General features: G+C 37.3%; 1 protein-coding gene across 2 annotated transcripts in view; it reads right to left on the bottom strand.

Moving 5' to 3' along the window:
• Nucleotides 1–285: 285 nt before the first annotated feature.
• Nmd3 (NMD3 ribosome export adaptor) overlaps nucleotides 286–13789 on the bottom strand; it is a 29270-nt gene continuing 15766 nt past the window's right edge. For both annotated transcript variants that reach the window (XM_036190708.1, XM_036190709.1), the window contains exons 9-16: nucleotides 12724–12820; nucleotides 9327–9444; nucleotides 8105–8250; nucleotides 6137–6249; nucleotides 4834–4906; nucleotides 3240–3346; nucleotides 1968–2038; nucleotides 286–1596 (exon numbers count right to left, since the gene is read on the bottom strand). In XM_036190708.1, the coding sequence (XP_036046601.1) occupies nucleotides 1466–1596; nucleotides 1968–2038; nucleotides 3240–3346; nucleotides 4834–4906; nucleotides 6137–6249; nucleotides 8105–8250; nucleotides 9327–9444; nucleotides 12724–12820 (856 nt within the window). In that variant the 3' untranslated portion in view covers nucleotides 286–1465. The remainder of the gene's footprint in view (nucleotides 1597–1967; nucleotides 2039–3239; nucleotides 3347–4833; nucleotides 4907–6136; nucleotides 6250–8104; nucleotides 8251–9326; nucleotides 9445–12723; nucleotides 12821–13789) is intronic.

Raw genomic sequence — 13789 nt, 5'->3', positions numbered from 1 at the left:
AATCATAGACTTACCAAGCTGCTTCACCCTGCAGCTCTCGGATACCTTTATTCAAGATAAGACCAAGGTTAGAGGCAAACTAAATTTTTAACTGAGAAAATCACTTCGGTATTTAAATTAACAACTCCACTTGAGAAAACTGTGTAAGATACTGCCTTAAAATCTTGATAAACCAACCAGTGGAAAAACAAGTATGAACTTGCTATGGTCGTGCTCATCTCTTAAGAACATCCGTCCCATCCGTCTACCACCAGAACGATGAATACACATACAGAAATGGAGGACTGCAGGATATTTGGGCCTTTATTCCTGACTTCAAAAACTGAGGAGTCAAGTCTTACAACAGTGTTGCACTGAGCATTTGGCTCCATCTACATACAGTATACATATATACATAATGGCACACAAAGACTAGGTGAAGATCATCAGTAAGGTGTTTAGCAAATCTTGTTTATAGGAACAAGGTCACAAAACTTCATTTTCAAAATGCTTAAACCCAAGCTAACTCTCTTCTTTCAGAATATGGAAGACATTATTCTTGGTTTTATAAAAGGTTTTCCTATTCCATCATCTATAATCATATTCTTGCTGATAGTAGTGTGTTATGTTCCATGATACAAACTTACAGAAAAAAATAGTCTTCTAAATCTAAAAACTATATCCTTGATACAAGGAGCAGACATTTTTATAATATAAGCAAGCTATTACCCTAAGCTGCTGTCCAAGGTAGAATCAATACAGAAATTTTTATTGAACCTATAAAACAAGTCTGTGTTCCCTACAAATCTATACACATTTTAAATACATTTCATTCTACTGAAAGAAAAATTAAAATAACCCTCAGTTACAAGTTTTTTTGTAGAGCTAAAGTTGTAGCTCAAAGACAGGACACTAACTTTGCAAGCACAAGGCCTTGGGTTTAATCCCAGGGAGAAAAGGGATACTAATTCTATATAGAAATAAAATTAACTTCCCAATTGTCCAGTGACAAACTGAACCTTCATTTCCCAACCCCAAAGATATAGAAGTGATTTAAAGTGGACCAAAGTACTTGAATATATTAAAAGTGCTTCGTATGTATTTCTATATGTTCATAAAGCAATCAATATAAAACAAATGTTAAGAGGTTGGTTTATGTTTTTATATTTGGTTAATATACAAAGAATCCTAACATTTTCATTTGAATCCAGAACTAAAGTAGTAAAACTACTCTAGTTCCTCCGATAAAATTGCATAAAATGGCCTAAATATCAGTAACAAGTATACCCCATCTAATCTCTTATTTCTTACTACCAAATTATGAAACCTTTCAATACTTTAGGTAAATAATCAAAATAGTCATTTATTCAAGTTTAAGACCAAATTTCTCCTCTCAGAATATAAGGGAACACATGCACTACTCAATAAAGGTTCTTCGGCGGACTTCCCGAGGTCACCGGTGTGCACAGGCATCTAACGTGACTCATCAGGACATCATTGATGCACCCTCTTCACCAGTGGCGTCTTGAGAAATATGAAGGTCTTCAATCATCTCAGCCAGACTAATTCGAGGCGCTCCTTCATCATCTGTGTCACTTTCCACAGGGATGGTGGAATCTAAGGAAGCCGAGAGAGTTCACATACACCAACGGAAATGCACAACCACCAGCCTTACGTCAGCAGTACTAAGTAACTGCTGCAATAAAGCTCTCAGCTCTTGTATACAGCAGGCTTCCAAACACTTATAGAATAAATGAGTAAATTAAATATCCAAGAGCTAGCAACTTACGGAATCAGGCTCAGATAACCACATCATATGTATATAGCAAACAATATTTAGTAAATTTTACTGCTCCTTATTTATCTGTAGGTAAAACCTTGACTACAATAGTTTATAAGACAAATAAAAGTCACTTAAGAAAAGTAAATACCAAATATCCTCACAGATACTATCTACAACATGACTTCAATACAACCAAAACACCAACCTCTGTAAATGTTGACATTTTTTCTAATTGCCTCATCTTCTTCAAGATCTTCAAGGAAATCTTGATATTGCCTGCAAGAAAAAGAAACTTTGAGCATTCTCTCAAGTATTATAATATCACAAAGGTCAAATATAGGTGCTACTTAATTAGGCAGGCTGGAAAACAAATTTCCTTGTAATAGTGTATAACTGATAAATATTAAGGTGATGATGTTAAATGCAAGACAATGAAAAGATACCTCTAACCTCCATTTTACCCATACAAGCCAAATATCTTATGGACAAGTAAAATAGATAGCCTTTTAAGACTATGGTTAATTTGGGTTATTCTGTTGTGTGTTTTAATGATTTATTTTCATTTATGTGTGTGTATGTGCATGCATGCGTATGTGAGTGTGTGTCTATTTGAGTATACACCAAGAGTGTGAGGGTTCCCACAGTGGCCAGAAGAGGGCATTGCATGCTCTGGAGATAGAGCCACCCCCATATGGGTGCTGGGAACTGAACTTGAGTTCTCTGAAAGAACAGGAAGCATTTCTTAATTACAAGAGCCATCTTTGCAGCCCAAGAGACAGCCCAGCAGACAACGCTGTTCAGTCAGTTCTCTCCTTCAGACTTAATGTTGGTTCTAGGACCTGGAATTCTGGTCACAAAGCTTGCACACAAGAGCCTTTAGCTGCTAAGCCACATCACCAGGCTAAGACTACAGCTGAAACAGTCAAGTATGTACTTCTAAACAGTTTAACAGGTTACAGATGTATATATATTTTTAAATCACACTATGAAATGCTATTGCTTCCCAATAATGTAAACTCCTCATTTTTTTTTTTCAATGTTTTGAAAATAAAGAATTAAGGTCACATCTTAATCCACTTAATACACATTTTGGAAATTATTATTTCACTTCTGCTTAAGTTATCTGAGCAACATCTAATGTCAATAAACTAATTTTGTTAAGCTTAAGACATAAGCACTCACCCATGACATCCACATGGTAATTATTCATTATATTTGAACTTTTTAATGAAATTATTTACATCAACACTGTAATTATAAAGACAATAACCCAGGAAACAATTACTGTATAATAATGCTTATATAATGTCATTACATTCTTTCATGGATTCTCTTATGTAGATTCCATTCATAACTTCCTAAGAGAAAGTTAATTTTGAGTGCAACAATCTACTGGGTAACAGTAATTTCTTTACAACGGAAGGCTGATTTCTAAGGGTTTCTCTTAAAACAACAGTGGACTTAAAGAGAGCAGGACCTTTCGTCATCTGTGTCCATGTCTTCTCGGTCTCTCGAAAGCTCTTTCAGTTTCCAGTTTCTACGGCGCTGGCGTTTCGTCCGGTCATAGCTCTTCTTTATTAACACCTGTTACAGAATTATCTGCAGTTACAGCACAGACACACACAGGAGGAAAACATTCAAACCTCAGGCATGCCAGTGAGTCAAGTATAACTGAGGGCAGCAGTTACTCTTCGGAAGGGTAGAGATCAAAAGGCAGTGTCAAGAGGACTAAACTTTTACCATGTATTCATTAGGATGCATTAGAGCATTATGTATCTAAGCTGTGAAAATTTCAAGTGACTAAATGTTAAATTTTTAATCCCAAAAACTTGCACTGTTTTTCCTAAATTTTCACTCACCATTCATACAGCACATTTTGAAACATTACAGATGCTCAGTTTTTCACAGTAATAAGCACTTAGAAAATGTACATGAATTTTATAACATTTAATAATTATGTAGTGAAAATTTTCAAAAAGAGAAAAATTTTAAGATGACTAGTTATCTCGTGTGGCCTTTTAATAAATACCCATCCTGCGGCTAGAGAGATGGCTCAGCAGTTAAAAGCACTTGGTGCTCTTAAGGAAGACCTGGATTCAGTTCCCAGCACCAACATGGTGGCTCACAACCATTTGTAACTCCAGTTCCAGGGGATGTGACACCACCAGCAGCACTGTACACACGTGGTACACACAGATACAGGCCAGCAAGACATTCACACATTAAAGAAATAAATCTAAAAAATAAATACCCATTCTGACTCATACCCAATTTTTCCCCCTACTTTATCAACTGAAGAACCACCAGATGAAATAGGAACCTCTATTACCAGGACTTCATTTCTGCTCAGTTTAAGCAGTTCATGTTTATTCTAAAAAGATTAAGCAAGTGAGACTGTGGAGTATTATCTTCATTCACTGCTGTTTATGAACTTTAAACTCATCATGGTACAACGCTACAGGCTTTTCAAAAGTCAGTCTTTCTCCAAGAGGTGATACTGTGAAGATTACTTTCTTCAATTCTAATTTGTATCTAATACTGAATAATGGTCTTACTTCTAAAGGGCCTGTGAAGTGGAGAAAATATGTAAAATAACCTGAGGCTAACCTAATAGTGAGTCTGAATAAATCTGAAGTCATCATTTCCAGGTACAAACTTGGATCCACTCTATCAACAGTATTTTGAGTTTTGTTTGGCAGCACTGGGGACTGAAGAAGCTAGGCTTTATGCATGCTAGGCAAGCACTTCATCACTGAGAAACACCCTCTGTCCTCTTGTCCATGTTTACTCTATTGAGACAGGCTCTCATTAAGTTCCCCAATCTGGTCTTATACTCACTCACACTCACTCTCTAGCCCAGGTAGGTCTTGAACTTGTGATCATGCAGCTCAGCTTCCAGCATACCTGAGATTGTAAGCCTGTACCACCAGGTACTATATCAAGGGTTTTGCTAAGAATATGAAAATTTGATTATTGGAGGTGAGGGTGCCCTTAATAAATCCTCAGAATCACACCAACCCTTTATTTTAACAGGAAAAACAACAACAACAAAAAACCCCTTAGAACCTTACCACATCTGGAACTCTATCTGAGTTCATTTTGTTGACATGCTCATCGTTTAAATTACAGTTGGCCAAATCAAATCTGAAATGTAAACAGTGAAAAGTTTGAGTATCCTTTTTGTATAATTCTATTTTATATATAGCATCCCTACACATATGTACACACACACACACACACACACACACACACACACACACACCTTTCTAAGTAAAAGATTTCATATGCTCCCCATTTTAAGTTTTGAAATTTGGGGCTGGAAAGATGGCTCAGTTGTTAAGAGCACTGGTTGCTCTTCCAAAAGACTTAGGTTCAATTCTCAGCACTCACACGACAGATCACAACCATTCTAACTCCAGTTCAAAGGGATCAAACGTCCTCTCTCAGGCTCTGTGGGCACCAGGCACATACACTCATGCAGGCAAAAGATATATATAAAGTTTTAAATTTTTAAAAATCAAAGTAAATAATTCGAGGTTCTGAAATACGCTGTGGTGAGCATGCCTGTGCAAACAGGAACACACCACACTGTAAGTTTTCACTGTCTGCTGTGGACCCTCTTCCCAAAAGGCAGACTGACACAGCAAGCAGCCTTAATTTCAGAAGGCAACTGAATGAGTCTGCGTAGTTTATAAAACAAGCAACAAGCTTCATTCTCTTGTAAACGGAACTCAAGACTCTGGAAACAAAGCCCATGTCTAGAGGGCACTCACTGATGAGCACAGATACAGAGACTGTTACTTTTATGGACACTATCCGGCATACAGAGCTGCTGTCTTCTAATTGTTTTTTATTAATTATGTGTATGTTCCTACATGCATTTATGTAAACTCTATGCATGCAAGTAGGGTCAGAAGTGTCAAATCCCTTAAAACTGGAGCTACTAAGAATTGTGAGCTGCCAGATATGAGAACGGGAAACTGAGCCTGGATCCTCTGCAAGAGCAGTGCACACAACCTGAGCCATCTCTTCAGCCCTGGCTCTTTCCAAAAGGTGAAGTATTACCACAGCCATTAAACAACCCACTCCCACTAAAAAGCTATAAATATTCAAACTATATAATTCAGTGTTCAATTACCAAAATCTTTGAATAAATGAATGACTCTTTCAGATGATGGCCCAAATGGAACAACTATTAGCTTCTGTCCAATACATGGTTTTATAGTTATCAATAATAAAATAAGCTAGAAGGCTCGTAAGAACTCTGAAATCTTTTTTGACATTAACAAGTTTAGTTTTTTAAATATTTATTGGCTCCTGAAGAAAACTTGCAAAGCCATCTGACAAGTCAAAACACAACAAAATGAAACAAACCCCAGCACCAGGTCTCCAGGATTTAAAAGATGTCCCAGGTGAGTCCGACAAAAATACTGTTTATCTGTATTCATTTCAGATGTCTTCTGGACCCAGACCTCCCCAAGAGTGTGCTTTAACAGAAATGAAAAAAGATTCAGGAACAGAACAATTCAAGAATCATTTCATGAGAAAATGACAGACAATACTGACTTTTTCCACATTTAATATGCATTTACAACTGCTTCTACTTTCCAGAATTTTTCTAAAACACTGCCAAAACTAATGAGTCACCAAATCAGGAATACATAAAATGACTTCAAAGGAAACATAAAAACAATCTAAAACTTGTATGAAACATTAACATTGCCCCCTAAAAAAACAAACTCGAAACATATACATCTAGTGTTTTCAAAGGAAATGTCTTCGTAGAGGCTGGTTAACTCAGAGTGAGCACAAAAGTGACCGGAAAAGTAAAAGGATCTCAGAGCAAGAAAACAGTCCAAGCAAATGCCTGTAAGACCCAAGACTTAAAAAAACAAAAACAAAACAAAAAAACCAAGAGTTCAGGAAAAAAGGACAAATTACCGCAGCACACTAATACTGAAAATACACAGCCCACACTGGACTGGAAGGAGAGCTCAGTGGATAGAGGTAACTGCCACCAAGTCGAACGATCTGAGTTTGCTCCTCAGATGCAACTCCTTCAAGGTGTCTTCTGATTTCTACATGTGAACATGCGCACATGGCACAGCTTCCCTTCCCAAATAAAATTTAAAAACATACATCATCGCCAGGCAGTGGTGGCACATGCCTTTAATCCCAGCACTGGGAGGCAGAGCCAGGTGGATCTCTGTGAGTTTGAGGCCAGCCTGGTCTACAGAGCGAGATCCAGGACAGGCACCAAAACTACACAGAGAAACTGTCTCAAAAAACAAAACATAACAAACACATCATCTCTTAAATATTTTCATAAAATATTTAGTGTAGGTGCTCTTCTCATTTAGAGGAAAGACAATGAAATCAAGTTAAACGGCACCAGAAGCAAACAGTAACAGAGATCCAGAAGACAGCATGTTCTACAAGGTATGTGCCCCTTCAGTTTAGGAAGTTGGTATCGTAACAACACAGGAAGGCATAACCGCTAAAGAAAAGATTTAAGAATTACAATATTCACATAATTTAATGTGTATTCCCCACCTAGATACCGGACTGAGCACACTCCAAGACACTTCTGAGACAAAGGAAGGAATCTGAATGTGGACCAAATGTACTTCTCCTAGTGATAAAAAGACTGACTCAAAGGATTCCTATGTTGTATAAAAATGTATGGATGACTTCATATTCAATAAGGATTTTGAAATTTAATTGTCCACTGGTTCTCTTCTACCAAAATAAAGGGGGACAATGACTTTTTAAAAATAGAGCAAAAAAAAGCCTTTTCCCAACACGAAAAGACGACACTTAACTTACCAGACTATAGTCCTGCAACAACCTTCATCACAATGACTCCATTCAATTTTATTCTTTGAGACAGGGTCTCAGTATGCAGCCCTGGTACTTGACATGTAAACCAGGCTAGCCTCAAACTCAGAGATCCAAATACAACTGCCTCCTGAGTGCTAGGATTAAAGGGATGCACTACCACACCCAGCCATGACAACTCAATTTTAAAAGAATTGTAGTGTGTGTGTGTGTGTGTGTGTGTGTGTGTGTGTGTGTGTGCGCGCGCGCATGAAGGTGGCGGCACATGCCACAGCACTCATCTAGAGGTCAGAGGAAAACTTTGTAGTATGGATTCCAGGGATCCAACTCAGGTCATCAGACTTCACTTTGACCTGCTGAGTGAGGTCTCTGGCCCTCATAGCTAGCCTCATGGTGTTTTTCTTTTTTTCTTTTTTTGGGGGGGGGGGGACTCCACATTTTATAATTACCAACAACTGAAAACCAAAGCTTTTTCAAGAGTAAGAATGGGTAGATGCTACTTACCTTTTTTGATATGACTCCAGCCCCTGCACTTCGTTTTAGATCTCGGACTATGCTGCATTCCATCACGATAAACTCTTCGAGCTGTTTAGGATGGCATAAACTATTGAAAGGGTGACTCCAGAAAGTGTTTCCATCAATATCTGCAACTAAGAATAAGCATAAAAAACAAGATAACGTGTTGACCAGAAAGATGCATAGAACAAGCAGGAAGTCATCACTTATGAGCCCCACATGAGCCCCAAACCTCCAATTGGCATAAGGGAAATATCAGGTATCAAAAATATTTACATCTTATTTAGTTATTGTTAAGCAAAATAACACAGAACAAGTTTTATGGTGATTTCATGTGCTGACGTATTGGTTATAAGCCATAAAGCCTACTTACTTTTATCTGAGAAGTATCAAAATAACAGAAAGCTTACTAGAAACTTAAGAAAAAGATTGAGGAGACAAATAACAAGACTTCTATCACTATTCAGTCTTCCTTTTATAAAAAATGATTTATATAGATATGTTAAAAATGACCCATAATAATGATAAAAAGTTAAAATTCTTAAATTAGTTGTTCCACTGGATCATAGCTCAAATATCCCCAAATTTAAAATACTTGTTTAAAAGCCATGTAGCTTAGCATCAGAATCTCTGTCGAGTAGGCACAGAGTTCTAAGTCCAATCCTCACACTCGAGCACACACACATTTGACAAAAGACTTAGTCACCAAAATTGTATGAGTCAGAAAATTTTCAGAAAAATGAATGGAATAAAACTGAAATATCTAAAAGTTCACAGAACTGTTTCTTTAAAAAAGAAAGAGAATAACAAAAAGCTTTATAATTTCTGTATTTTTAAAGTACTAAACTACTAGTCTTTCAAAATAATATTATCAAGAATGACATTGGGACTGGGATGTAGCTCACTTAGAAGAATGCTTGCCTAGCATCCACTAGGCCTCAGGTTCAATCTCCAACAGCATGTAACTCGGTTTCATGGCACACCTCTATGATCCCAGTACTGGGGAGGTAGAGGGAAGAGGGTCAGTAATTGAAGGTCATCCTTGACCTCATGTAGAGTTCAAGGCCAGCCAAGGCTACATGAGACCCTGCCTCAAAAAAACTGAAAGAAAGAAAATGAGAGTGGGGGAATAAACAATATAAAGGCAAGAGTGATTACTGTTGACCACAGAGGACAAAATTGATAAAACAAATGTAGTTCCAAAGCTTACCTTGTAGAGTATTTGGGTCTATGAGATGGATGGCACTAGTTACTCGAATACAAATACATATCTGGTTCATATTTCCAAGACTCTGCGCCAGTTTTGGTGACAGGCAGACAACATTATCCTAGGCAAAAACAGGTAACATCTAAGTTAGCAGCCTTTGATAAACACTCATTAATAAACCTGACTGAACCATTCTTCCCCAAGCCAAACTGTCTGCCTGTCTGTCTGAATGTGTCTATGGGCTGGTCTGGAATTATCAAGCCTCGGGATTCAGCCTAGGATGCTACCATGACATTACTTTTCTTTCTTGGGCCATAAAGGACCTGCAAATAAGAGTCACACCTTAGAGAAACCCAACACTCCATGCCTTTTAAGAAGGGCCTATTTGTCGTAACTGAAATGTTTTCTAAGAATCTTTTTTAGGTGTTGGGGATTTATCACAGTGGTAGAGCGCTTGCCTAGCAAGAGCAAGGCCCTGGGTTCGATCCTCAGCTCCAAAAAAAGAAGAATCTTTTTTATAATCAGCCTTCTACATCCATGTTTGCTAAATTTGTTTCAATTTAATTGTAACATGAATTCTTACCATTCTGTATGTTAGTATGGTGTAATTCTAATCAAAGGATAACACCAAGAATAGAGTAACTTTCTAAATCTCCTTGTGACTTCTTTTGATTGCCATAAAACCAAATTTCAATGGGAAATGCATTTCCCTAAAATAGCTAAATGTGGCTCTTGTCTCAAAGCTAGGCAGAGCCAGGGGCCCAAGCAGGGTGAGATGACAGGCTGACTCAGCTCCTCTGCAAGGAGCAGGTAGCAAGGCCTGGGATGGAGGTAGGGAGAAGAGTCACCTTGGAAATGCAGTGTGTAATGCAAGACTAAATGACTAAAAAAGTCACACCTACATGGAAGATGCTATATTAACCAACAATGGTACTTGTCTGTTTGTTAACCATACTAAAAGATAGAAATGGCTGGGCATACCTCCACACTTGGGAGGCAAAGGCAGAGAATCTCTGAGTTCCAGTCCATCCAGGATTTAATGTTAAGACTTTACCTCAAAAAATAAATAAATAAAATCTGAGCATAGTCACAGAATTTTTCACTGAGGTGGACACTATTCATTAGCACCTACTTCAACTTTTGGTTTTGAACTCAGGAGCTCCCAAAGACAAACAAAAATATAATCAGCCTTCTATATCCATGTGTTCCATACCCTCTAATTCATTCAATTGTGGCTCAGAAATATTTTTTAAGCACTACATCTATAGTGGACAGGTAGTCTTTCTCCTTCTCTAAAAATATAGTTTAACAACCATTTACATAACATACACACCATATTAGGTTACAGTAATCTATAAAGGAGTAACACATACTATACAGTCTTATGAGGGATTTGTACATCTCTGGAGTTTGGTGTCTACAGGGAATCCTTAATTACCTATAGGTACCACAAGACAACTTCATCCCTTCATTGAATTTAATACACAAGGCCTAATTATGTCACCATATAAACATAAATCTAAATTTATATTATCTTTTATTGTATTTAATGAGGACTGGCAAAAGTGGTACTCAAAATAACTACTTTTAGCTACAACACAGCTATGGTCGTTTGTTTCCATATGACCATCCACGGCTATCCTTGTCAACAGTAGAGTCCAACAGTTACACTAAAGAGATGGACTGAAAGCACAAAATATTTACTAACAGAAATATTGTTACAGGAAGCCTGCCGACCACACTTTAGGCTGTCCTTTCATCCCTGGTACTGTACTATTATGTAGTTCACTGTTGACAACTTCAAAAGCTGTAGTCACCGACCTAGGTACAAACCTAGCTTATCTCTTTGTGGTTACATTAACTTTCGGTAAGTCATCTATCTAAACTTTCTAAGCTTCAATAACATCATCTTTAAAATTATATACCTCATCTCTATAATAAGACATAAATCTAAGGGAAAATAGTGAAATATGTAGATATCATCAGCTTAATGTAGAACAGCCACAATAAATTATGATAGTGATAATTTTTAATGATTTAATATACACACAAGTTTATACATGGTAAAGATCTCTAGTTACATATTCATTAGTAAAACCTTTTCTTTCTTTTTTGAGAGTCTCATGTAGCCTGAAACTTTATTTGTAGCTGAGATCGACCTTTACCTTCTGATCTTCCTCTACCTCCCCAGTGCTGGAACTGTAGGTATGTGCCAACACATCTGATTTCATATGGTCATGAAGACTGAACCCAAGGCTTCAAGCACCTAGGCAAGTACTCTATCAACTGAGCTATATCCCCAGCCCAGTACAACCATTATTACTATTTGCTGAAAATTTTTGGTTGCTTGTTTTTTTGAGACAGGGTCTCACCATGTAGCTCAGGCTGTCCTAGAACTCACTGACTTTGCTCCCAAATGCAAGGATTAAAGGTATGTGCCACCACACCCAGCTATTTGTTGGATTTTACTCATGTGTTTTTTTTAAATGTTTTATCTTAGTACATGTAAATGAAATGATAATACATGCTTTAAATGTTTTATTGATATTATGTCCACAAGTAAAGATGATTCTGTGATCTCATTCCCATTAATAATGTAGTCAAATGTTGACCAGGCTAGAGACAGCACAAGCCAAGTACAAATTCCCAGCACTCAAGGGAAAAAGCCTGTAAGCCTTGAAGTGGGGAAGTAGAGACAGGCGGATCCCAGGGGCTCAGTAGCCAGCTAATCCAGCCTAATCACAGTTGCTCCAGGTATAGTGAGAAACTCTCTCAAAAAATAAAACAGACAGCCAATGATGAAGACACCTAATTCTGACTTCTGGCCTTCACATGTACACATCTATGCCCAGATGCACGCACATGTGCATACACAAAACACCCACATATTCTAAAGTGGCTCACTCATCTTTTTAACAATCATTTCTTATAAATGAAAAGTTTCATGAAATTATTGTATGTCCACTAAGATTCCAATGTTTAATATGAGTGGATTATAAAATTTCCACTCAATTTGTTCTAATTTTATTGTTTATGTAGGTGTGTGTGTACACGTTGAATCAGAGAACAACTGTGTGGACTGGTTTTCTCCAACCTTTACATGGGCTCCAGGAATCCAACTCAAGTTACTGAGCTTGCATGGCCAGCACTTTAAAAAGGCTGAGCCATCTCACCAGCCCAATCTTTCCATCATAACACACCAAAACGAAGGGCATTCCAATTCATAGTTTTAAACACATACTTTAAATCTTTTTAACAAAGCTGAGCATGTCAGAAATCATTGAAGAAAGTTAATCTTAATTTCTAGCCAATAGGAGTAGGAAACCAGGAGTAATGAATTATATATAACCATAATTTCTATTCTCTTACAGACATGAATCAATTTCATGAAAAGAGGTACCTTGCATATTGGAACAATTTCCACAGAAAAAGTGCTCTTGTAATTATATGTGTTACTATGGATATCTTGAGAGATCAATCTTTGTGATGCTTTATATCTATTAAGAAAAAAAATTAGTATTAACAAAAAGGGACAGGTCCTTCCTTATATAAAGTTGGGGACACCAATTTTTATCAAATCCACGTCCAATGTCTTCATATAGCTTCCTGATGGCGTGGTTAGCTTTAACTGTCAACTTAACGTAACCTAGAACTTAGGACTGGGTTCTATGAACATGTCTGTGGGAGACTGTCTTAATTAAGTAAAATGATGTGTGAAGACTCAGCCCCACAGTAGCACATTCTCTAGGCCAGAGTACTCAGTCTGTGGATCCTGCATATCACAAATTTACATTATGATTCATAACAATAGGAAAATTAACAGATATGAAGTAGAAATGAAGTAATTTTATAGTTGGAGTCATCACCATGAGCAACTATATTAAAGGGTCCACAGCATTAGGAAGGTTAAGAACCCTAGGTAGAGGGTCCTTAATTGTTTTAGAATAGAGAAATCTAGCTGAGACAAGCAAGCAAGTGGACAGGCATGTTCACATCCATTTCTCTCCGCTCTTGATGTGATGTGATTCACTGATTTGATTTATCCATGAAGATGAACTGTAACAACTATAAGCCCAATAAACCCTTTCTCCTAAGCTGCTTTCTGTCGGGATGCTTTATCACAGCAACAGACACAAAACTAGAACATAGGGCAAAGTCTAATTTTATCCACTTATATTTCAAACCTTCATCAGAATGACTATACTCTAAGCCACACTAATGTTACCTCCCGGGTCTTTCAACATAAACTCAGGTTATGAAAATTTCTCCCATCTTGAAGTCCTGGTTCTTCTACACATCTTCTATGGTTCATCATTACAGTGCTTATTATTATGGAGTTAGGTTTATCTATCAAGATTCTTCAGCACTCTTAGGCTAACATAAAATGGGTAGGTCAATGTTTCTTGACTGTTTAAATATTCATACTAAAATTGTAATTTTAACAAAGTTATCTAAGCCTGAAGACC

Source organism: Onychomys torridus, chromosome 6 (assembly GCF_903995425.1).
Source record: "Onychomys torridus chromosome 6, mOncTor1.1, whole genome shotgun sequence".
NCBI classification, from domain to species: Eukaryota; Metazoa; Chordata; class Mammalia; order Rodentia; family Cricetidae; genus Onychomys; species Onychomys torridus.
Note: the sequence above shows the minus strand (reverse complement) of the source record. Positions and strands in the feature narration are given on the sequence as shown.